Source organism: Centropristis striata, chromosome 13 (genome assembly GCF_030273125.1).
Source record: "Centropristis striata isolate RG_2023a ecotype Rhode Island chromosome 13, C.striata_1.0, whole genome shotgun sequence".
Taxonomy (NCBI): Eukaryota; Metazoa; Chordata; class Actinopteri; order Perciformes; family Serranidae; genus Centropristis; species Centropristis striata.
Genome location: NC_081529.1, coordinates 6,556,028 through 6,581,304, shown reverse-complemented (window position 1 = coordinate 6,581,304; position 25,277 = coordinate 6,556,028). Strand labels below are relative to the sequence as shown.

General features: G+C 42.4%; 2 protein-coding genes across 2 annotated transcripts; one reads left to right on the top strand and one right to left on the bottom strand.

Annotated features, from left to right (window-relative positions):
- Positions 1-5,856: 5,856 nt before the first annotated feature.
- On the bottom strand, positions 5,857-14,895 carry si:dkey-110g7.8 (GTPase IMAP family member 8). Its single transcript, XM_059348768.1, has 7 exons — positions 14,878-14,895; positions 13,766-13,883; positions 12,160-12,715; positions 10,985-11,082; positions 10,737-10,868; positions 9,858-10,448; positions 5,857-8,797 (listed from the first exon to the last, which is right to left on the bottom strand). The coding sequence occupies exons 1-7, from the start codon at positions 14,878-14,880 to the stop codon at positions 8,724-8,726; spliced, it is 1,572 nt and encodes a 523-aa protein (XP_059204751.1). The 5' UTR covers positions 14,881-14,895; the 3' UTR covers positions 5,857-8,723.
- Positions 14,896-15,097: 202 nt separating this feature from the next.
- adsl (adenylosuccinate lyase) lies at positions 15,098-24,617 on the top strand. Its single transcript, XM_059348196.1, has 12 exons — positions 15,098-15,341; positions 17,568-17,771; positions 18,607-18,651; positions 18,919-18,998; positions 19,140-19,311; positions 20,656-20,702; positions 20,955-21,045; positions 21,217-21,286; positions 22,675-22,822; positions 22,934-23,114; positions 24,149-24,325; positions 24,415-24,617. The coding sequence occupies exons 1-12, from the start codon at positions 15,198-15,200 to the stop codon at positions 24,499-24,501; spliced, it is 1,446 nt and encodes a 481-aa protein (XP_059204179.1). The 5' UTR covers positions 15,098-15,197; the 3' UTR covers positions 24,502-24,617.
- Positions 24,618-25,277: the final 660 nt, after the last annotated feature.

Below are 25,277 nucleotides of genomic sequence, written 5' to 3'. Positions count from 1 at the left end.
TACTTTAGAGACCGATTGGTATCACTCTTTTTAACATTATTTTTTAATAAGAAATCTTATCAAATGTTGTGAAATGTACCTCCATCCATCCATCCATTCTCATCCACTTATCCGGGGCCAGGTTGCAGGGGCAGCAGGCTAATTAGAGCTATAGAGATATAATCCCTCCACCGTGTTCTCGGTCTTCCCTGGGGCCTCCTACCAGTTGGACGTGCCCAGAACACCTCTAATGGGAGGCACCCGGGAGGCATCCTCCCAGATGCCCAAACCACCCCAGCTGGCTCCTTTCGACGCAAAGGAGCAGCGGCTCTACTCCGAGCTCCCTCCAGATGTTTGAGCTCTTCACCTTATCTCTAAGGCTGAGCCCAGCCACCCTACGGAGGAAACTCATTTCAGCCGCTTGAATCAGCGATCTCATTCTTTTGGTCACTACCCAAAGCTCATGACCATAGGTGAGGGTTGGAACATAGATGGACCGGTCAATCAAGAGCTTTGCCTTCAGGCTCAGCGCCTTCTTCACCTCAACGGTCTGGTACAAACCCTACTTCCCTGCTGATGCCGCACTAAACCGCTAACAGAATCGGAGACAAGGGGAAACCCTGGTAGAGGCCAACTACCACCGTTTCCCACTGGGAACGTGTTTGACATTGTGCCCAGTATGTGGACACAGCTCTCACTTTGATTATATAGGGACCTGATGGCTCGTAGCAATGAGCCTGGTACCCCATATTCCTGCAGTACCCCACACAAGACTCCACGAGGGACACGGTTGTAAGCCTTTTCCAAATCCACAAAACACATGTAGACTGGATGAGCAAACTCCATTGACCTCTCTAGAAGTCTCGCAAGGGTAAAGAGCTGGTCCTTTGTTCCACGGCCAGGATGGAAGCTGAATTGTTCCTCCTGAATCTGAGGTTCGACAATCGGCCGGAGCCTCCTTTCCAGCCCCCTGAAGTAGACTTTCCCGGGGAGGCTGAGCAGTGTGATTCCACGGTAATTGGAACACACCCTCCGGTCCCCCTTTTTAAAAATGGGAACCACCACCCCAGTCTGCCAATCCACTGGCACTGTCCCAGACCTCCATGCAACACTGAAGAGGCGTGTCAACCATGACAGCCCAACAGTGTCCAGAGCCTTCAGCATCTCAGGGCGAATCTCATCCAACCCTGGCGCCTTGCCGCCAGGCAGCTTTTTAACTACCTCGGTGACTTCTGTCAGGGATGAGTCTTCAGACTCTGCCTCCTCCACAGAGGACGTGTTGGCTGGATTTAGGAGTTCCTCAAAGTGCTCTTTCCACCATCTTAGAACATCCCCAGGTCGGGTCAGCAGTTCTCCTCCCCTAGTGAACACAGCTTGAGCCAAGCCCTGCTTTCCCTTCCCGGTTTTCCAGAACCTCTTTGAGGCCGACCGAAAGTCCTCCTCCAGACTCATGTTTTTGCTTCAGTGACTGATGCAGCTGCAGCCCTTCTGGCAACAGGTACCTGTCTGCTGCTTCCGGAGACCCCTCGGCCAGTCAAGCCCAAAAGGCCTCCTTCTTCAGCTTGACGGCCTCCCTCCCTCTTGGGTTGCCGCCACGACAGGCACCGACGGCCTTCAGGGCACAGCTTCTACCAGCCGCATCAACAATTGAGGCTTTGAACATGGCCCATTCAGACTCCATGTCACCAACCTCACCCGGGATGCTGGAGAAATTCTTCCAGAGGTGTGAGTTTAAGACCCTGCAGACAGGGGCCTTTGCTAGACGTTCCCAGTTCACCCTCACTACACGTTTGGGTTTGCCAGGTCTGTCCAGCATCCTCCCCCGCCACCTGATCCAACTCACCACCAGGTGGTGATCAGTTGACAGCTCTGCTCCTCTCTTCACCCGAGTGTTGAAAACATGCGGTCGCAGATCTGACGATATGATAATGAAATCGATCAGCGATCTTTGGCCTACAGTACTCTGGTACCAAGTACACTTATGAGCAACTCTATGTTTGAACATGGTGTGTTGTTGTGGACAATCCGTGACTAACACAGAAGTCCAATAACAAAACACCACTCGGGTTCAGATCGGGCAGGCCGTTCCTCCCTATCACCCCCCTCCAGGTACTATCATCGTTGCCTATGTGAGCGTTGAAGTCTCCCAGAAGAACAATAGAGTCCCCTGGCGCTACCCTTTCCAGGACACCACTCAGAGACTCCAAGAAGGCCGGGTTCTCCGACTGCTGTTTGGAGACAACAGTCAACAGACAACAGTCAGAGACAACAGTCAGAGACGTTCTCCCTGCGACTTGCAGTCCCCGGTCGGGTCGCAAGTCGCAGTCGCAGTCGCAGTCGCAAGGAGGCGACCCTCTCCTTGGTGAGAATTCCAACACAGCGGCGATCAGCCAGGGGCTTGTGAGTATCCGCCCGCCGACTCCGACTCTTATGTTCCTGCTTCATAAGGGTCTTGAATCAATCTTATTCTGGCCCCTCCCCTGGGACCACTTTTCCTTGGGAGACCCTACCAGGAGCTATTGCTCCCGACAACAGAGTCACTGGGGCACACGAACCCCTCCACCGTGTTAAGGTGGCGATTCTTGGAGGAGTGAAATGTGCCTTATTTTTGCAATCTTTTTTTTTTTTTTAAGATATTTTTTTGGCCATTTTTGGGCTTTATTGATAGGACAGAGTGAAGGGGGAGACAGAGGGGAAGACATGCGGGAAAGGGCTCCGAGTCGGATTCGAACCCGGGCCGCACTCTTAATAAATTACCCCATTTACGTGTCTGACCAAATTTGTGCCATTGTCATCTTATAAATGACAATTCTGGAACCATGAGGTTTTTCCCCGTTGTGGGACTAATAAAGGAATATCTTATGTTAGCTTAATCAAATGAGTTTCTGGTTAAATTTTATGTTAGAGAATAAAATGGCAACCATTTAAAGTGGAACCTTAAGTGAAATCAATTGATTTAAATGACAATTTAAAGTTTCACAAACTCGCTGGCAATAAAATATTTTGTATTTTGTCTCATATAGAAGTAGTGTGATAAACAAATCTCAGGCATCTGGTTGTCCTGGCCGAGTGGTTAATGAGATGATCTAGAAATCCATTGGGGACTCTCCGCGCAAATCTGGATTCTGCCAACAATGTAGTCTTTAACTTTTATTTTTCTGCCATCATTATATATATTGATAGCCATCCTCTGCAGCTTTTGTCATCTTCTGATTGTGTCTGATCGAAGATCCACTCTGCTCTAATGGACCAAAAAACAAGTTAATGACCAGTGTTGAGAGCCTTTTCAGAATGTAACCTTGTCCCGCACACAGACAGTCATTGTTCCTGTCTGATAATACACTACAATGCGGCTGTGGATGTCCATTTGGTGGAGCCTCTTTCAAACAAACAAACAAACAGGGAGGAGGATAATGGAGCCCGCCTGACCGGCAGCATGCTACAGACGCATGCATTCAATCAACTTTAAGTCATGTGAGGTAAAAAATGCAACGTTTAAGTACAAGGAAAACCAGTTTCAGATCATAAAAAAAAGAGGTCTTGTTTGTGTGTTTTGTCCCTTTAACTGCTAAAGTGTATAGCATGTGCTATATAGACAACATATGCATTCATCATAGTCTGTGGGAGAACAGAAGTGAGAGAGAGATAAAGAGAGTGCTGACCTAGGCACAGCTTGAATAATATTACCAACAAAAATGTGTGCGTTCAACCGACTACTGTCCCAGGCTGTGTGCACTGTAATTGGTCCAGGCTTTCGTCCAGATAGCTTATATTAGGGACGATCTTTATCTGGAGGCACGCCAAAGTCAAGATGGTGCAGAGCCACTTACAATAGCTCAACATTTCCTCCAGAAAAAAAAAAACTTGGCTGTGGGGTCTACTTCTTTAAATGCCCTCATTTTTCAAGGGAAACATTTGGTGTCAGATGACCTAGAACATTGTTATTATTACTTTAGGAATTATATTAAACATGCACTATAAGAGTACAGTGTGAAAAATGGGCACATTTGGGCGATTGTAGATTTATCTTGCACTATTATACCGCTCTTCAAGTGTTGTATTTGAGAGCAAGAGGCAGAATCAAGATGAATACTTTCTTTTCCTCTTTTAGAGTTAGTTTAGACATCGTAGCATACAGCATATGGCAGCCAAGGTCAATAAAACCCTACAGACTACATCTACTGTGTGCATTTCTTTGGCAAGGTAAACATCAGATTGATTTTTGTGAAAGGTTAGAAAAGGCTTGATTTTATTGGCCTTGATGTATTTACTGCCTGAGCATTAATGGAACAAAAAGGCATAAAAGATCATATTCAGGATGTATTATATTACAGCATATTTTAAAAACTACTGTAATTATCCTCATGGTTAGTATTCTGCTTGTATGGTGGCAGACAAATCAGCTTGCTGCAGTGCCACCTAGTGACGATAGCGCAGAAGTACTACTTACCACCACAGTTGTCCACTTCACACATAATGTACAGTATTCATGAAGGTAGCATATATTGCACAGTGTTGGGAGAAGTATTCATGTCCTTTACTAAGCAAAATACTAATACTACTCTGTGAAAATACTACAGTACAAGTAACTGTCCTACACTAAAAATCTAACTTGGGTGTATTCCTGAACAAAACAAAAACAAAAACAAAAAAACAAAACAAAAACAAAACAACCAAAACAAATACACTGAGATCAAAACAACTACAAAGAGACCAAAACTACTATGAAGGGACACAACAAGACAACAAAGGGACCAAAATGACTACAAAGAGATCAAAACAACTACAGAGGGACACAAAATGACTACAAAGAGACCATAATGACTACAAATAGACCATAATGACTACAAAGGGGACACAAAAAGACTACAGAGACCAAAAAGACCACAAAGCAAAATATCTAAAAAAGACCAAAACGACTACAGAGAAACCAAAACTACTACAAACAGACACAAAAAGACTACAAAGAGACCAAAACAACTACAATGACATGCAAAAAAGCAGCAAAGAGACACACAAAAGCTACAACAAAAAGGAGCTACACAACTATTAAATCTGTGAGTCTTGCACCTTTGCAGGAAAGATGGTGGGGCCTTTTGCATGTGTGTATCCAGGGACCCATTGTTTCATAATCTGTTCTTTGGTCAAAGTATATAGGTATAATCAGCAAAATGTATCTTAAGTACTTAAAGATAAGTAGTCTTTCTGCTGTGAATCATTCCTTGTCAGGGTTTTTACTATTATACATGATGTTTCTGGATTAATATTACTGCTGTGTTGATGTGAATGTTGCATTTTAAGTTAAGTTTGTTCTTATTTTAGGTCCTCTATATTCTGTTGAGTGGATTAAACTACAGCAGAGCATCATAATCTATAAACTCATCAGATGTTTGTAGCGTGGCTGTCCTGTGATAACCACGAATCTCAGATGTCAGAAAGACAGCCGTGTTTTAAGCTTTGTGACGATGCATTTTCCAGCTGATCCAAGTTTATAGTTTATTTAGGAATATGAAGAAGTAGAAGACTTTTCTCAACACATACAAGACAGGTCATCCTTTCATCATAAACATTCAAAATAAACACATTTGGAGATACATGGTTTTCACTGAAGTGGTTTGAAACTATAATTCGAAAAAGGAACTAAAGCTGTCAGACAAATGTAGTTAGACTTTTCTCTGAGATGTTGTAGTAGAAGTATAAAGTTAAATAAATAAGGAAATACTCAAGTTAAGTACCTAGAATGTGTACTTAAGTACAATAGTTGAGTAAAAGTTAGTTAACTTTGTTAATCTCACCACAGGTATTGCAGCCCATCAGTAGGAACAAAGTACACAAAAAGTAAAAAGACAAAAGTGAAATAAGATGAAAAGCCAAAACTACACAACAATATATCCATATCTTTTATTGTTGTCTGAGGATGAGCAAAATACTGATGATGCAATCACCATTTAGGAAGGGACCACACAGGAAGTAACATCACTTTGGCCACAGTAAAGTGGTAGAGGACTTAAACACAGTGCAAAATGCTTCGCTAAAAGCGTACAATGTAACATGTTTGACACTGTAGATATACACGGCTTATACGACATATTCACAGGTGAGGTGGGACTCTAAGACTCCAAATGAATGTTTGAAACATCCTCATATCAAATTGTAAAGTCATGCGTTTGTCACACAAAGTGCTGCGGTAGCCTACATCACTAGATGAAGCACAGAGTCAGTAAAGCGTAGGGGAAGCAGTGTCAGGGTTTCTTTTTAGAGGCTACATCGTTTGTAGAAAATAACATTTTACAGCATGGCAGTGGTATCGGTCACATATTATATATGCTTTTGTTTGTACCTTTCAGAGTGGGAGTTTTCCACTTTTTTCTTTTATTTTTTGCAGTCGTAAGGGTAGAGGGATGTGATGTGTCATACAAGAAATTCACAAAGCCTTGCTCGGGCAAGAGTCAGAGGAATAAGAAGTGAGGTTGCCTTCAACTCTATAGGCACTCGTTTATCTGCATGCGTCGTCTTAACATGCCTCTGAGAGCTGAATATATATTTTTAATTTTTTCGCTAGTGATCACAGGAACAGATGTCTCACTGATGTAGAAAAGGTATTAAAAGCCCTATGTGAGCTCCAATGGTTCATGAGGTTATGTTGTTTCTGTAGCATGCGAAAGCTTGATGTAGCCTATAGGATACTGCCCTGCCGCAGGGCTGCACAGTACTCCCACTCTCACGCTTTGATGCTGAGGCACGTAGCTGAATCTACCTTGTCGATATAAATGCACTGGATGCATGACTGCAAACAGCGAAGCAGAACCAGCCCCGAGCTGCTCTGCAGGGATCTGAGACTGCACACAGTTTCAATACAGCCTTTCCTGTAACTGTTCTCATTATGAATGCTACAGCAGAGGTGGGATCAGAATATTTACCTCTGTAGATGGATTCAATTTAGTTTTTCAGCACGAAAGAAGCAAAGTGCAAACACTGGCTCTCTTTTATTTCCAGCAAACGAAAGCAAATACTCCACTCTGAATTAATATGTGACTTACGTCTGCAGTTTAGCAATCAGCATTAATCAGCGTTTCTGTTAATGTACCAGATTTTGCCCTGGAGGAAGCAACTCAACCCTGACTCCCTGAGCAGAAACAGATCACATGTTAAAGGATTACCTCACCCTTAAAATGATCATTTGTGTATCAGCTACTCAACGCGTTACCTTGAATTTGTAAAAGAAAACATTGTTTTTCTTGCATGTCTACACGGTAAACAAAGAATCAGAAAACAGTAGAAAACATAGTACATTCTTAATGAATTAAAGTAAATGAGGGACAGGTGTAACAACAGTAAACTGTATCAAAACATCCATTTCAAACTCTCACAAAGTTGTGCTCCAAGTCTCATTTATCCAGTCATATGCTCACTACTTCCCCAAAACATGTATTTTCACACATTAAGTGCCAAACTGCAGTTCCTCTACTGGCCACTTGAGGCTGGCTCCAAAAGAGAGTCAATCCCCATAGACCCCCATGTTAAAATGCCCAACTTTACAGCAGAAATAAACATGTTTACAGCCTGGTACAAAAAACTGTTTTGGTCTCTATAGCTTATTTCCCTCTTCATGAGAACTCTGAGGGAGGTAGATTTTTATATAACTCAGCTTTTACCTTCATATTAAGGCATGACATTATGTATAATTGGTCTGTATAAGTCCAGATGAGTAGCAGTAAGTACAATTTTGTTAAAAGATGCATGTGTTTGGGAAGTACTGAGCATACTATTGGATAAAAGAGTTGGATTTTCCTGCACCAGTTGTGTGAGAGTTTGAAACAGATGTTTTCATTCAGTTTTGCCTTTTTGAAATGGCAATTTACTTGAATTCATGAAGGATTTTCTCTGTTTTCAGATTCACCATGGAGGCCTGCAGGAAAAAAAGTTTTTCTTTAAGAATTCAAGGTAGCACAGGTTGAGAAACTGATTTACAAAAGGGAATTTTAAAAGATGAAGTATTCTTTTAATGACGAGAGTTTTAATATCACTCATCACATGAATGTGTTCTTTTGAGATACCGTATGGCCACAACAACACAAGACTCTCCTCACCTTTTCCTTTTTTTTTTTTTTTACATTTGTAAGCACAGTTCACATTATAATCTTTTGTCACACTGTCCATGTTTCGGTTTCCTTTGAATCCTTTTTAATTCAAACTAATTTTAAGCGAATGACAGGAATGGCACTTGATGTAGAAGGGGGGAGGGGGCTATATTATAAAGTCCAGTCCAAATTCATGATACAAGTCATACACAGAGACATTACTCTCAGTCTTATAATAACCAAGAGTGACAAACTTACTGCAGATACGAGTCCTACTGGTCTTGATAATATTGTCTTCTTTTGGTTTTGATTTGATGCTTTCAGCTTGTATCAGTGCGGTCTGAACATATAGTTATAATGACGAGTAATTCTTTACTCTGCAGTGTTGAAACAGGGTCTCTTTAGCAGCAGTTGATATCTGTGTACATGCTCGCGGACAGGGATCGAGCTCTGGTCCCTTGAAGCAGAAGCAGAATATTTCTCTTCCTCTTGGGTTTTGGAGGAGAGTTTGCACTTTCAGTCCAGGTTCGAGCTTTTGCTCAGTGATCAGTTCTTCGGGTCTTTTTTGATGAGGTTTAAGTTATGTGAGGTGGTGTTTGGGCCTGTTGGAGGCTCAGAACAAGGATAAAAAGCCGGACCACTTCCCTTTTTAGTGCAGTCGTGTCACTGTAGCTGGCATCCTCGACAGTCATCCTCGGGCTCAGTGTTGTCAGAAGAGTAAGAGCTCTCCTCGCTCACTGTAACACAAGAGGGCATATTAGGCAGATGCATAATGTGACATTTCAGTGATTATACACACACACACACACACACACAGTAAAGTATAGTTTTTATTTTCCTCCTTGTCAATCAGCCACTAACACCCTGAACCCCGCTGATACTCAACTTGCTTTGCCACTTCTGAAAAATGACAAGAAGCCAGGGGCCAGTTTATAAAAAAAACAAACATGAATAATATTTGTCAAATTAAATGAAGCCTGAGGCCTATATGTCATCTATCCTTTTTAGACTTCATTTATTTTCAAATTAACTTAGCAAGGATTGACACAAGGCCTGTATGACAGATAAATAAGATATTTTTATTTTTACTGCAGGTCAGGTGTGTGTCTTGGATCTGAGGGCTTTCGAGCCTAACGGTTTTTAGACACCTGGGGGGTGTGGGTGACAAAGAAAACTATTCAAATATATGAAATACTTGCCTGTGAAAATGCCTGTCAAATCAGTGGCTGTGACATTTGTTCAATAAAAGATTTGAATAGATTTGCATGAGTAAATTTTAGTTCCCTCTGGTAAATAATTAAACAGTTTACATGTTTAGGGCTTTTATTGTGAAAGGTACAAACAGAAGAAATGGATGTGGTTTGCGCTGCTTTTTTTCAAGGATGAAAATTAATTAAAGTTTTGCTGTTTTGGTTTGGAGACAGAGCCTCCATGTTGTTGTTTTATAAACATCAAATGTATCCAACTCAACGTCATTGTTAGATGTCATTATTTGTGGTGCAAAAGTGCAGAAATGTAAAAAAAAAAAAGAAATTTAAATAAATTATCCATAATATCTGTGTGAAAATACCCATGCCCCCCCCCCCCCCCTTTTTTTTAATCAACAAACTCTATTTTCATACTTTTGTGTGGCTCTCTGGCAAGTGAAAAAAAATGTGAATTCATTTATTTTCATTATGAATTAAAAAGTGATCAGTGGGTCTTCTGGCACCCCATTATAGGCCAGTTTCCGTTGAGTATCACTGCCCTGATTACATCTAACTTTGCAAATTATACATGAAAATAAACTTGACTTACACCACTCGGTCTGAATGGGGAGGAAGGCCTTGTCCCCGTTCTCTCTGATCATCTCCTCCATCTTATCCAGGAGGACTGACACACTCCTGTCCTTCCCAGGAATCTTACTGTCCAGGACGTGGTAATAGTTCCCACAGTATTCGAGTAGTCTTTGCAGCTCCCTCCCACCTCTAAGGATGTGCTCCTCGATGGGCGTGCGGCCCAGCCAGTCACCACAGCTGAACAGCACCATGGTATGGAGACACGCACTGTCCCCAAACAGAGTCTCTATGTGGGCCAGGAGCGTCCGCCTCTTCCTGGCGGTGAGGGACGAGACGACGGGCAGGACCAGCAGCAGGGTGTGGGGTCCGGGTCGCAGGAGGGCAGCTCCACGCTGGGACTCCTGGCGGATGCGCTTTGGGGTCCGCCTCACCGAGAACCAGTCCCAGCCAGGGGTGTCGACGATTGTGATCCGACGGCCGGAAACGAGCGCCTGCCTCCTGAGACACAGCTCCGTCTCCTGGCCCGACTCAAAGTACCGACGGCCCAGGATGGAGTTCCCCACCGAGCTCTTTCCTACGCCCTTCCAGCCTAACAAGAGCAGTCGCAGCTCTGTAAACCCACAAGGACAGACAAAGAAAGAGGGAGATATGAAAAGAAAGAAGTGTTAGACAATCAGAAACCATTAGGAAGAAAACAAAGAAAACATTGATTGCCTAGAATGAGTAAGCTGTTTCCTTGAACACCACTTATGGAGTTTTGTTTTCTCTGGAGCAGCATTATGACACATATGCACCCATCTCACTCCTTCACTGCATGACTAACTCACTGACACACACACACACACACACACACACACACACACACACACACACACACACACACACAGCCCAGTCATACCTCTGGGAGGTCCTCCAATCATCTGCTCCCTCTGTCTGGCGTGCTCCTCCATCCTCATCCTCTCCTCTTCCAGAGCTCTCCTCGCCTGCTCTTCCTCCAGTAAAATCAACTCATTCACCTCAAAGTACCAGCCTGCGGGACAGCAACAATAAATTATACATTGTTTCAACCAGTTCTACGGCACAATAGGCGCATTCATTAATAATGTAATAACATTACTTAATATTAATATGAGTTGAAAAACAAACCTTGGTTGTCAGTGATCATTTCTTCCACCTTTTCCATCAGCTCTGGTACCTGCGTGTTGTCTTCTGTGTCTTTCCGAGTGTTATCAAAGGCGTGGTACCTGCAGGTGGGGGGAAAAAAAGCATTTTTAAAGGTGCATGCCACCCTTTTAACATATTAAACATACATTACTAATCACAAAAAGTCTAACTCGGTCTGTGAAAATTGTTGTATAATGTCTTCTGGGGCTCTTCAGCAAGCTTTTTCAAAAATTTTTAATAATAACTTATGGTGATGTCATCGGGGTTATCGCAGTTTGGGCTTAAGCCGGACACTATCAAATGGAACTTGTAGGATTGAGTATTTTTGGAGCTTAAAACATACATTAAAATGACTAGAGCCAGGATATACCCAGCCTTTGCTGCTTTTTTATTTTTTATTTTTTAGATCTATCTCTTGTAAGTCCCCCAACTTTAGAGAAATGCAATACTAAATCGCTGGAGTACATCTTTAGTCAATACCAACAAAATTTTATGTTTTTAAAGATTAGATGTGTACAGATGCAGTAGTCAGGCTGCAAAAAGAGTAGTCCGCTTACAATTCCCACAATGTACTGTGTACACAATGTACTTACTTGCATAGTTCATGAATTTTGACCTGGTTGTGTTGTCGCAAATCGAGCAATGCTGTTGTGGATTTACTGGACTTTACTTTTTAACGGCAAATTGCATCTGGATGGAGCATTACCACCAGTAATTAGCCACGGTTGTTTTCCACCAAATTGTCTGCTGGCTTGTTTGCTCACTTGACTACTGCATTACAACGGAATAAAATAAGGCATTATGTATTTTTTTCACATATGCAGTGATATTCCCAAAGATCTGTACAGAGACTCTGATGTATAAAATCTACTTTTAAATTTTTTTTGTTTTTTTGTGTCTATTTTTTCAGAAGGATAATGCAAAAAACTTCTGGCCTGAGTTTCATAAAACTTGGTAGAAGGGTGCAGCATGAGCCATAGAAGAACCCATTATACTTTGGAGCGGATCCAAACCCCAGGGAGGATACAATAATTATTTTTCACTTTCGTTAACACTGAGACAGGGCATGGCCTTGGTAGAGGTCTGCACTCTCCAAGGGCCCTATTAGTTTGTGATTATGAACTCATAGAGGTTAAACAGGGAGGAAAACATCATACCTGCTTCCACATCTCTCCACCAGCCACTGCAGGGCCTCTCCAGTGTTGGCTATGTGCTCCTCAATGAAGACCCCTTTAGGCAGCTTGTCCACCCCAGTAAAGACCACCATGGAGTACCTCCAGGTCCCTCCACCCAGGGCCCCCAGCTGCTCCTCTGCGGCCCTCCTCTCCGTGTCGGCGAAGGGCTGGGTGACCGACACCACCAGCAGGATGGCGTGAGGTCCTGGAGGGCAGAGAATAGCCCCCATGCATGGCCCCTCGCTATCAAGGCTGGCCGGTGGCCGCGTTGGGTTGTCCGATTCAGCACCGGCGTCGTCATTATTGTCAGGTTCTGTGCTGTCTTCCGGGTCACTGGGGATGGCCCATGGCGGGGTGTCCACCACAGTGACCCGCCGGCCGTAGATCTCCGTCTGACCCACGTTGCTGTGAGTCGTCTCTGTCCCAACGTCGAAGACCTCATCCCCCAGGATGTTGTTGGCGGTGGAGGTCTTACCGGACTGGGGCCCCCCAAGGATCAGCAGCCTGCGCTCTGGGGGGTGCCGACCCCTGGGGTCCCCTGTTGAAACACAGAAAGATTAGACTGGGGTTTCCCACAAGGATGGCAGTTGATCCTCAAAGGAAATGATCTTTTATCTTTTAATACCTCCACCATGGGGTCATGTTTTTGGTTCGGTTGGTTCGTTTGTCTGTTTGTCAGCAGGATTCGGAGAAACTACCAGACAGATTTGCATGAAAGTTGGTGGAAGGGTGCAGCATTGACCAAAAAAGAACCCATTACATTTTGGAGTGGATCTGAATCACAGGGTGGATACAATTCTTATTTTTCCCTTTCGTTAACTATGCAAGATGTGGCATTTGGCCAAGAGTGCCCTCTTGTCCTCTTTTATCCCCTGTTCTGTCTCTAAAGTGTGGTCTTGTTCACAAAGTGCTTTTAGGAGATGAGGAAACTTCTGCATTCTTTCCACTGCAACATCCATCTCCCACTCACTCACTCACTCTCCCTCATTTGTCCTCATTCCTTAGATTTCCTGTGTGCCCTTCTTATCTCAGCTCCTTGTTACCTGATACCTGTTCTCCTTAACTGCCTCCTCTTTCACTCTTGTCCTTATCCCCTTCTCTCCCCCTTCTCTCCCTCCCAGCATGCCTCCTCTTTTGTTTTCCTCTGCCCTTAGCCTTTGGAAAAATTGGGTCAGAGAGGAGGAACCTTGGACTCCTTCCAAAGCGGGTGGCATGTGGACAGAATATGATTTAATAAAAGTTACATAAAGAGGGTAAACGTTTTGATAAACAGCATCACAGGAGAATATTAATATTCAGAGGATGGCAAGAGGAACGGTGTCCGCTCTGCTCGGATTACAAGACGGGAGAACATAGACGGGGGAGAAGGAAGTTTATTAATTTACCGCTGTTACTCACCACTGACTGACACTCCATGTGAGCTGCTAAACACAGGAAGTTGCACAAGCAACAGTGTCCCAGTATAGAGGGTCGTAACATGAAATGGCTCTAAACCCAGATGCTTGGACTGAATGGATGGTGGTGATGATGATGATGGGGAGGGGGGACCTGCGGCGAGGTGTGCAGCAAAGGATGAAAACCCACTTACCAGTGTCAGAGGCAGAGGACACAGCAGCCATCTTGTGTGTAGAACCTCTGGCTTCCTCCTCCTCAGCCCCCCTCCTCCTTCTCCTTCTCGCCTCCACGGTGGATTCCTCTTCTTGCCCCTTCAGAAAGCGACAGATTCTGAGTGGCGTGCGAAAGGCTGGCAGCTCGAATGCTTCTTGGCTCTCTCTTTCACTCTCATTCTACTGCAGTGTAACTCACTCTATCCTCTGTTTCCTGTGTCTAACCCTGCCTCTCTCCCTCTCTCTTCATACCTCCTATGCCATTCAACCTCTCCCTCCTCTTTTTTTTAATCTATTATCCTGCACACCCCCTCGCCCCCACTATGCCTCTTTCCCGTCCTTTCCTCTGTAGCTGCTCTCCCCTTTTGCCTCGTCTCCCAGCGCTCCGTCTTTTGTCTTATTTATCTGTCCAAGCAGAGGGGAAAGATTGTGCAATGCAGGAGACTGGAAGCCAAATCCACCCCTGCTGCAGCAGCTCCAGGAAGATGTCTTGTCATTTTTTTAAGGCAAAACAGAGGAAGCTGTTCCTCCCACTTGCTCGTATCACACAGCAGCAGCAGCAGCAGCAGCAGCGTGGCACTGTATGCAGACTGCAGTCAGAAGGACAGATAGAAAGATGGATAGACAGAGAGGGAGGGAGAGAGAAAGAGAGAGAGAGAGAGAGGGAGCACTGTGTTCTGTTTACAGCTGGATGTATTCCCCAGCTGCTGCATCATGCACAAACACAACTATTTATATGATGCCTGCAGACATAAAAATATTGTGAGGCAGAGAGGGAATGTATACTGCATGAATAAATTTAAATATTGATATAAGACATGCTGGCACAGCTTACATAATACATTACAGCTCCCATAAATAGCACATGACTCTAAGACGCTGTCTAATTGCATTGAATTCAAAGCACTGTTAGTGTGAGTCATTTCTGAGCCGAAATAATATATAAATAATTCTGAAAGTCTGAGCTCATCCTTGGCACCTAAACAGGTCAATTATGTACGCTATATGGCGAGATACATTCACTGACCGAAGCTAAATCAGGGAAAAGAAGGTTAAAAACATTACTTGTATGCACTTTAAATATAATCATTACCATTTTGAGACACTTTGTAACGTTTGCTGTCGTACTTTCACGTTTAGGGGCGTTGTTTTATTTCTGTAGCGTCGCAGCTGTTTTGAACAAACAATTGAAGAGCAATTAGGCGATGACGCCACTTTACCGTACCCCGCCACAAGTGTCGTACTCTGACCTCACGCCGTACTCCGGCTCGTAGTGTCGTAAAAAAAAGCTATCTTTGCCCATGTGATACAAGCAGAGCTCGGCGCGGCTACTTGGGGAGCTAGTGTGTGGAGGTGAAGGTGCAGGGCAGACTTTTGTGTGTTTTAGCGGACAGCAGCTCGTCTTTTACAAACATGGAGGGAGCCGACGAGTTCATGAAGTACCGTTCCCCGCTGGTGTCGAGGTATGCCAGCAAGGAAATGGCCTACAACTTCAGTGACAGGAAGAAATTCACAACCTGGAGAAAGCTGTGGATCTACCTGGCCAAGGCTGAGAAGGTTTGACACATGTTGCTGCAGAATAGCAAACATAGCCTGAGTCCTCGCTTTTGTTCTGTTTTCATGCACACTTTTAACATGCTTTATTGTAAGGCTTATGAACTAAAGATTGCGACCTTCAGAGAGCCATATCAAGTTCCCTGCTCTAAATATAGTTTTAAGGGGGACCCCATTTAAGAGCCTGAACTGGGCAGAGACATGTCTACTGCTTGGACCACTCTCTTCTCTGTGAAGGTTAATGCACACCTTCAAAAAATATTTGTAATAGGTGCATAGGAGTAAATTCCCAGAGGCAAAAAAAGACATAAGCTTTTATTAAGTACAACATGTTCTGGAGTTGTTGAAGGTCTAGTAGAAAAAGTTAGTTGTAAGTAAAAAGACAAAGAATTCTATCTCTCTTCACCCCATGTAACATACAAATAGCATAAAAACACTTTATGAAATATAAACAATAACAATAAACAGCTTTAGGTGTGGGAGGGGCTGGGGATAATTTATCCTTATTAAAGTGTTTTTAGTTATAACAGCTTCAATTTACACAGAAACCTTGTGAAAGTGAATGTATTGCATAATCCGTCTGATAAGTGCAATGAATTTCCCCCCTTTCCCTGACATTTTACATTATAAATATCAAATTTAGCAATCAAAAATCTTTTTTTAAAGCTATCTAGGGATTACAAACACTGCAAACTCGATTCAATTTTATTTATATAATCTAGAACCACAAATCACAGATTCACCTCAAAGGGCTTTACAGACACCATCTGTCCTTTGACAGAGAAAATCATAGCATCATTTTATAAACATTTTTGGAGATGTCTGGTAGCTGACAGGGCCTGCACCCCATTCAAGGCTGAGTCCTTACTGCTTATTGCGTTTATTTTGACTGATATTGCACCTGGGACATGATACACAATTTGGGAGGGAATTAATATAAATATATCATATATAGTTATTGTATTTATATACATACAATTGTATTTATCTTTTTTATGTTAAGGATCTGTTACATGAGATTTGTTTCATACTCTGTAGAATATAATTTGTATTTTGGGACATCTCTGTAGCACCACAGTACTTATTTTGACACAAAGCTATATGAACATAAGCTCCTATTGCATTTTTAAAAATCAAATTCTAATAAACAACTCTGCCCTAATGTCGGCTTGAACAGTGTTTGGTCGCACGGAGTGACTCTGGGCTTCAGTTGCCTTTAGAAAATACCCTCTGAAACATCTTGACATTTAGCTCTCAAACCAAACATGCATGTGATCCCTCAGCTCATGTTCAGCACACAGTGGAGAAGGTTTGTCAGAAAGACAGAAGAAAGACCAAGCAGTATTTTGCGGCTGCTGCTGATTTCATAGCATCTATTAACTTTACTCTCTGGATATCATAAACACTAATTATGCAAATCTTATAATTCCTGTAAACGAATTCTGCATATGTCATATTAAAGAGGGCAGCAGGGGTTAACTAGTGACAGACCCTCTCATATGTATTAACTCACATGACACACACACACACTCTAATCAGAGCTCATCAGAGTCCATTTCTTCTACTTCTCCTGTATTTTTAGTTCTTCTTCAGGGGTTGAGCTTTGCTGCAGTTTCCCTGCAGAGTTCGTGAGGCCTGTGGCTGCCGCTGTGTGGCTCATGTGTGGAAATAGCATGCAGAGAATGTCACAGTAACTGGAAGCCCTGAGTGGCTGCATGTTAACAGCCTGAGCCGAGCCCAGCCTTACTTCTGCACGCTTTATAGTTTTTCTTTGTTTTTTATGTAATTTCTTATGTTGGGTCACCATTTGCCTGGAAATTGGAAATGATCTGCTCACATTCAGAATTTTATATTTTTTAGGTCTTGAGCTGTGTTGTAACATGAGGGAGGCGGATACTCAATTTCCCAATTATCTCGTTCTTTAGTCCCATCACATGACTGCTCCATCCCAATAAAAAAACCCTCCAATCTAATCAGGATCTCACGAGGAGGGCACATGCCTTTCAAGACTGTGGAAGAGACAGTAGGACATCTAATGTCATCAGGCCGTCTCCTCCAAACATCTTAACCTGATTATTTTTTATCTTAAAAGAATAAGAAGAGAAAAGCAATCAAAGTAACAAGGATAATAAAATCCATTATCTAACAAGGTTTACTCTAAAGGACTAGCAGCAAAGTCTTTACCGTGTCTCCCCTCTCTCTCCCTGTCTTCACTGTTGTCCTCCTCAGGCTTTGGGTCTGCCCATCACAGATGCCCAGATTCTGGAGATGGAGAGCCATCAAGTGGACATCGACTTCGCCATGGCGGCCGAGGAGGAGCGCAAGCTCAGGCACGATGTCATGGCTCACGTCCACACCTTTGCACACTGCTGCCCCGCCGCTGCTCCCATCATCCACCTCGGTGCCACCTCCTGCTACGTGGGAGACAACACTGTAATTATAATTAAACAGGGCTACTGTAGCCTGCATTATTCATTCAGTTACATGGACAGGAATCTCATTTTTTTTCTCTCCAACCTGTCTTGTAGACACAGACTGTGTAAAAGAAGTGTATGTAGTGTCTGTATCTGAAAAGCCTTAAACATGTATTCTTTCTAATGGCCAGCAGGGGGCGGCTCCACAGGTCACAAAAAAACAAGTCCGTTTGTAAACAAATCTATGAAAAAATTACCCTACTTCTCAATTGTTTTATTACCTCAGTAAGCATTTTCTTAAAGAGTTTATGATCTCAATTGCCAGTTTGAAGTCATCTTCAATACATTTAGTAAATGATGGTCCCATTTAGAGTAAAACAGATGATAAAGCAGGGTATGGGTTTTATTTTAAGCCTGTTTTACACTCATCAAAATAAGCATCCCAATTAATATTAAAGTTAATGTGAATTATGGATACACCTTGTTAACCAAGCTGAGTGGCGCTAGCCTTAGCTGATAAATTAGCATTTGAGTTCTCAATTAAATCCAGCCCTCGCTTCTCCCCAGCTCCACTCTCTCATCCAAACTCTTCAAAAACAAAGATGGTGGCAGCTAAAACACCAAACTTGGGGCTTCATAACGGTAGTCCACACCAATAGGTGCAATCACGATGGCTTCTCCCACTTCTTTTATACAGTGTATGCTTAATGATTAAAATAACATGGATCACTTGTTTTGTGCCCTTGAAAACACGGCGCCCATCTGGAGAACACAATACTGCATTGGGGTTATGCATGTAGTGCTTTCTTTAAAAGTTCTCATGTTCTCTAAGTGGTTTTGTTTTTCCTCCTCAGGATCTGATTATGCTGCGTGACGGATTTGACATTCTCTTGCCTAAGGTGAGGCTCAGCTGTTTCCCAGAAAACACGCACACACATCCAGTTGTGCATCTATGAAATTGGTATATGATTTTTTTTTTTTTCCTTTGCAAGCCTCAGCTGTTCAGTAACAAGTCAACAATGTAGAAATAATCACCACAGTAATTCTTTTGCAGTTTTTTTTTGTCACACCACACATGGAATACATGAATAAGCTCAACATGCCAGGGTTGAAAATCAACAGTGTGTTATGAAATAATTCACTGCTAAACTCTTTTTTTTCCACAGTTGGCCCGAGTCATTGACAGACTGGCAAACTTTGCAGAAAAGTACGCTGACCTCCCCACGCTTGGCTTCACACACTACCAGTGAGTCTGAACACAGCTGCACCTCTCTGAGGGGCGCCTCATCACATACATCTTGTTAGTAATGTTTCCTTAGCTTGGTGTTTGTGATTGAAGAACATGCTGTGTTTACACATTTCCCCTCTCCCCTTCCTTTGCCCACAGGCCTGCCCAGCTCACCACGGTAGGAAAGCGAGCATGTCTGTGGCTGCAGGACCTGGCCATGGACATGCGCAACCTGCAGCGAGCCCGTGATGACCTGCGTTTCCGGGGGGTTAAGGGGACCACTGGCACCCAGGCCAGCTTCCTGCAGCTGTTTCAGGGGGACCATGACAAGGTAAACATCATCAATACGTTGTCATGTAGACCAGGGTTGCCATTAGGGATGGGCGTTTGGAAGAAACCTGCCAACTTGATTATCTATAAAGTCAACGATCAATTAATCTGATCGCTGCATGCATACATTGGCAAAATAAAAGATATATACAGCCTGTTTTGATAACAGATGCTTTTATTTTGAAAGGACGAAAAGAATCTTGATCCTGAGTGTTTTGTGTTTAAATGAGTTTTGGATCAAATTAAACCTAACCTAATTCATGCTAGCAAGGTTTAATAAGTAAGCTAGTTTTGCTCAAAATAATACTCTTATTTCTGTGTGTTTTATAATTGTTATTGCAACTTTCAGTTTGCAAACTGTAGCTTTATCCAACTCAAGCTCATTGGCTTATTCACGTACGGCCGCAGAACTGAACGCCTGGCCATGTTTCAGTTCAGTAAGTACTGATACGCAGTCATAAATTATCAGAGATAAAATAAAATAAAAAAATACACAGATGGATTAAAAATTCCATGTGATCGACCAAATTCTTAACGACCATTAATCAGTCATCGATTAATTATTCCCATCCCTAGTTTCCATTATTGGGTAATTACCAGTTTTAAACCTTGGAAAATCTGTTGAAGTCTGATACATTTAAATCTCTCCAGTCATACTGAAGCGGCCCAACACGATCTCATTTGTCCCGCTACGGTTTCATAATGAACTTAAAATATTGTTAAACTTCTCAACGGGTGGGGTTCGCGTAGTCTGCCCAGGGGGATTCAACATCAACCAGCTGACCCTCGTCACAGACATTTCCTCTGTGGTGGCTCACTCCAACCGGCTCCAGGTCGGCCCCCGGGTAGATGGCTCACCATCTTGTTTACCAAAATTGTTTACAAAAGCAAAAAGTTCTCCATAGATGTAGCCTCTTAAATTTGCACCAGATTGATCCAATTCATTTCAAAATGTACTAAATTTTCTCTCGGGCGAGCATGTCCCCTGAATCTCGTAAAAGATCTGAGGTGTACCCCATCACAGTCTCACAAAAAAAAGAAGCAAATATATATAATATAGGAAGCATGTGATGCCTATTGATGGGACTTATTTAATTTGAAATAAAATGCATAAGTCATCCATAAAAATAAACAAATCTACATGATTTGACAATGTTAGTCTTTTATAAAAATAGTTCAAAAATAGTATAAAAAATATATATTAAAAATGACCATATTTTCTCCCATGTGCCCAGTACATTGTAACCCCGGTATAGATACAATGGTGATTTGATTTTCCATAAAAAAAGTTTATTATTGTGTATTTAAGTGAAACAATTCTCATGTTTAATCATTTTCCTTCCAGGTGGAAGACCTTGACAGAATGGTGACAGAGATGGCCGGTTTCAAAAAGTATGTTATGTACCAAAATAATAAGATTCACAATACCTGCCTCTAATATTCTGTAGAATCATGTCATATCATCTGTTCTCCCAGAATCATGGAAGAAATGTGATTATTAATAATATAAGACAAACAAGCATGGATTTGATACCCAAACCTGTCACATTTGGGAAGATTTTACCGTATAAACGTATTATTTAACAGGTTATGCAGACTTGCTTCTTATTATTGGCTCTGATGATGCTGTCCCATGCTACACAGATCCTACCTGGTAACTGGACAGACCTACAGCCGTAAGGTGGACGTGGACTCTCTGTCCTGCCTGGCCAGTCTGGGAGCTACTGTTCATAAGGTACGCTGCAGGAGCTGGAGACACGTAGAGTAACGCTGCCATCTAGTGGTGTCTAATGGGAACTCTGCAAGTGCTCTAATAAACCTGCTCTTTCACCTGACTTTTAAAGTAGGATCTGAAATTAGCATGAAACTCCATGAAGCTTATTTTTGATCTGTCTGTCTGCTGCAGATCTGTACGGACATCCGCCTGCTTGCCAACCTCAAGGAGATCGAGGAGCCTTTTGAGAAGGAGCAGATTGGTAAATTCACGCACTACTCGCCTTATACAGTGGGATCACATTCTGACACATAATGTAATGCAGGTATCTTTACAGACTATGGCCCTCATTTATCAAGCGAGCGTAGAAACCAGCGCAGATCCGAGTGTATATTTCGTCTTACGACCGGGTTCACGTGGGATTTATCAAACGATCGTATCTCTCCAATCACAGCATAAGAATGATCGGCTGTTGATAAATGTGGCGGCTCGAAACAAGCGTAATTTAAATGTCACGCCCTAATATATACCCGATTCAGATGACTCGCCTCCAGAGTTTACGACACCGAAGGACGCAATACGGCCAAAAAGAGGATTTCCCCCCCTAAAGTCAACTTTATTAGCAAAGTGCACCGTTACAATTAACAATAGGGGCAATATAGACATATTAAAGAAATACGCAGCAACAGAGGTTTATGAAATAAAAGTACTTATAGTTATAAACTCAAACAAGTTTAGTGAATATTTTACATTTGGAGCACAGACTTAGAAGTTTTCACAGCTTTTTGCTTGAAGGAGGTAAACAATGTTTTAAATTAAGTTTTAATCCCAAAAGAAGGGGAATTTCTCAGAGTCAGAAAGTGAAACGCTGACGTCCAACAGCTGCAACACAACAAACTAATTTTGTTTGGCAGCTTAAAAAGTGAAAAGGAAGGAAATCAGTGGTGCTGTCAGCAGAGTAGCGGACTATTAAAGTCCCGTCGAGGTTTGAGTAATTCATTTATACATTGTGATATATAAATCCTAAAAGCCTATATAATATCCAAATATCATTATCATTATGATGATGGAGATATATTATTCACCTCTTTACATTTACTAATAATGATGTCCTAGTCAGAGGAGCATGTGGCATCGCTGATTGGAAATGTTTCTATTCGGGCAGCACCGCTGGTGAAGGAGACGCTGACGCTCCGGTGTCGGAGCAGGATAACAGTAAACATTTAATAGCAGAAGACAACAACATTTTATAGCCTCGGCTGGTATTCTGTTTAAAGAATTTCACGATCGCAGGGTGTATTTAATTTTGGATTATGTTTTAATGATAAATTATGTAGTCTAAACATGTTGGTTTGTCACCATTAAAAAACAAAACACGGCAGAGTTTGATCAGCTCCAGGCATCGATACAATAGTCTAAGATCAATTCTCCGACCCAGACGTGTGCACTTCACGCTGACTCAAATTTGCATACACGAGCTGAGAGCAGACTGAGATCTGATCGTACCCTCCGCTCACGTCTAAATTGATAAATGCCGAGGCTTGTAGAAATGATCGTACGCCCACTTTACGCTCACTTTCTGTCGTATGCTCGTTTGATAAATGAGGGCCAATGTGAGCATGATAGTTTTTTTTCTTCCTCCTCCTCCAGGTTCCAGTGCCATGCCCTACAAGAGGAACCCCATGCGCGCAGAGCGTTGCTGCAGCTTGGCCCGACATCTGGTGGCACTGATGGCCGACCCGCTGCAGACGGCGTCGGTCCAGTGGCTGGAGAGGACGCTGGACGACAGCGCCAACAGGTCAGCACCCCAGACACACACATACATGCATGTGTGAGATATTACAGAAGTTGTTGCCCTGAGGCTTCTCTCTTGCTTGCTTCACTCATTTTACCCCTCGCTCATGTGCAGGCGCATCTCCCTGCCCGAGTCCTTCCTGACAGCCGACATCATCCTCAGCACTCTGCAGAACGTCACAGAGGGACTGGTGGTCTACCCCAAAGTCATCGAGAGGCACATCCGCCATGAGCTGCCCTTCATGGCCACAGAGAACATCATCATGGCGATGGTGCAGGCCGGAGGAAACAGACAGGTACTGGTGTTGTTTGTATTGTAACAGCAGCTCACTGTTTCCTGTGGGCTCTACCGGATGACTTTTATATCGATATTGGCTACGTTTACACGATGACGGTCTGAACAGAAGACGCAAAAGTGGCGTCGCGTCATCACTTTTTATTCCGCGTTTAGACGAGCGTTTTCGGGAGGAAATCAGCCAAAAACAGCCAGAAACTTTTATTTTGACAGAACTAAAAGAGTTGGATGTAATAATTTCCAAAATTCACATTTTTGTCAGAACAAAATATTCTCCTTTACTACATATTTGTTGCCATTTTGCCTTTCAGAAACAACATTTTCACTTGGATCAAAAAAACGTTTGCTCTACTCAGATTGTAGCCCACAACTGCATTAACAGCTGGTTTAACAGAAAATCAACCACAGCATTACAGGTGCATCTCAATAAATTAGAATATCATAGAAAGTTTACTTATGTCAGTAATTAAATTTAAAAAAGTGGAAATAACACATTATATAGATCCATTACACAGAGTGAAACAGTTCATGTTTCAATTTATTTAATTTCTTCTAATTATAATGATTATGGCTTACAGTTAATGAAGACCTACAATTCAGTGTCTCAGAAATGATTATTATTATTTATTTTTTTTTTTTACAAAAGACCAATTTTAAAAAGTATGTTTAATATGGAAATGTTGGCATCTGAAAAGTATGTCATCTATATGACTCAATACTTGGTTGGAGCTGTTTGACTTGAACTACTGGAAACTGACTTTTCATCATATTCTAATATATTGAGATGCACCTGTGCATTTATACCACAAGCAAACAAACATCATAAAAATCTATTTCAGCTCCTACACTGTTAGTTACAATAAGGAGAATAATTTTGAATTGATTTAAATTGAAGACCTTTTTCCTAATTTATGACAGCACATTGTAAGCTTCATTTAAAAACCACAATAGAAGACACTGGGCACAGCCCCAGTGTGTCCTGACCTCCTTTAATTAACCTTTTGTGCTGAAAATATCACGTCTCTGCTCCTTCAGGACTGCCACGAGAAGATTCGTGTCCTGTCCCAGGAGGCAGCAGCTGTGGTCAAACAGGAGGGCGGCGATAACGACCTGCTGGCCAGAGTCCAGAAAGACCCCTACTTCGCCCCCATTCTGGGGCAGCTGGACGCCATACTGGAGCCAAAGACCTTTATCGGCCGCGCTCCCCAGCAGGTACGACAATGAACAGCCCCCCCGTCTTTAATCTAGCTGCCATCCTGCCGTCTGTACACTAACGCTGTCTTATATCTGCTGTCCTCCAGGTGGCCAGGTTCCTGTCTGAAGAGGTGCGCCCCCTGCTGGAGCCGTACAAGGCTAAGATGGACGTCAAGATCGAGCTCGAGCTCTGACACACACACACACGGACACAATGACTACACACAAACCAAGAGAATGAGACTTCATCATGGTGTGTGACCATGCTGAACGATGCCACTCAATAAAGAACAATCGCTGAATTAATTCATATCATCTCTCATCTTTTAATTTCTGCATTTAAATAACGACAGAACAGGATGAAATACAGTACAGGCCAAAAGTTTGGACACACCCATCTCATTCAATGCGTTTTTCTTTATTTTCATGACTATTTACATTGTAGATTCTCACTGAAGGCATCAAAACTATGAATAAACACATATGGAATTATGTACTTAACAAAAAAAGTGTGAAATAACTGAAAACATGTCTTGTATTTTAGATTCCTCAAAGTAGCCACCCTTTGCTTCCTAGATTATAAGACATGTTTTCAGTTATTTCACACTTTTTTGTTAAGTACATAATTCCACATGTGTTCATTCATAGTTTTGATGAATTTACAATGTCAGTAGTCATGAAAATAAAGGAAAAACATTGAATGAGAAGGTGTGTCCAAACTTTTGGCCTGTACTGTATATTTAAAATCATACACTGAATAGATCACAATTCTAACCATTAATGATACTTTGGTCATAAATTATATTAGTAACGTTCTTATCATTGACAGGAACCAAAGGCCGTGTGCGGTAACAGCTTTTACAACCTTCTCTGTTAATAAAAAAAGCAAATTACATACTTAAGTGAATTATTAATCCGCCACTTTATTACATTAACATTGTACCAAAGCCTGAATATGGCTGCTGAGCGT

Excerpts from the sequence above, each read along its gene's own strand:
- si:dkey-110g7.8 (XM_059348768.1), bottom strand. Across the intron at positions 12,716-13,765 it reads GTCCTCTGCCTCTGACACTG|GGGACCCCAGGGGTCGGCAC; the intron begins GTAAGTGGGTTT and ends GTGTTTCAACAG. Across the intron at positions 8,798-9,857 it reads CCCCATTCAGACCGAGTGGT|TGAGCGAGGAGAGCTCTTAC; the intron begins GTAAGTCAAGTT and ends CTTGTGTTACAG.
- adsl (XM_059348196.1), top strand. The coding sequence starts at position 15,198 with ATGGAGGGAGCCGACGAGTTCATGAAGTACCGTTCCCCGCTGGTGTCG. Across the intron at positions 19,312-20,655 it reads TTCAGGGGGACCATGACAAG|GTGGAAGACCTTGACAGAAT; the intron begins GTAAACATCATC and ends TTTTCCTTCCAG. Across the intron at positions 23,115-24,148 it reads AGGCCGGAGGAAACAGACAG|GACTGCCACGAGAAGATTCG; the intron begins GTACTGGTGTTG and ends CTGCTCCTTCAG.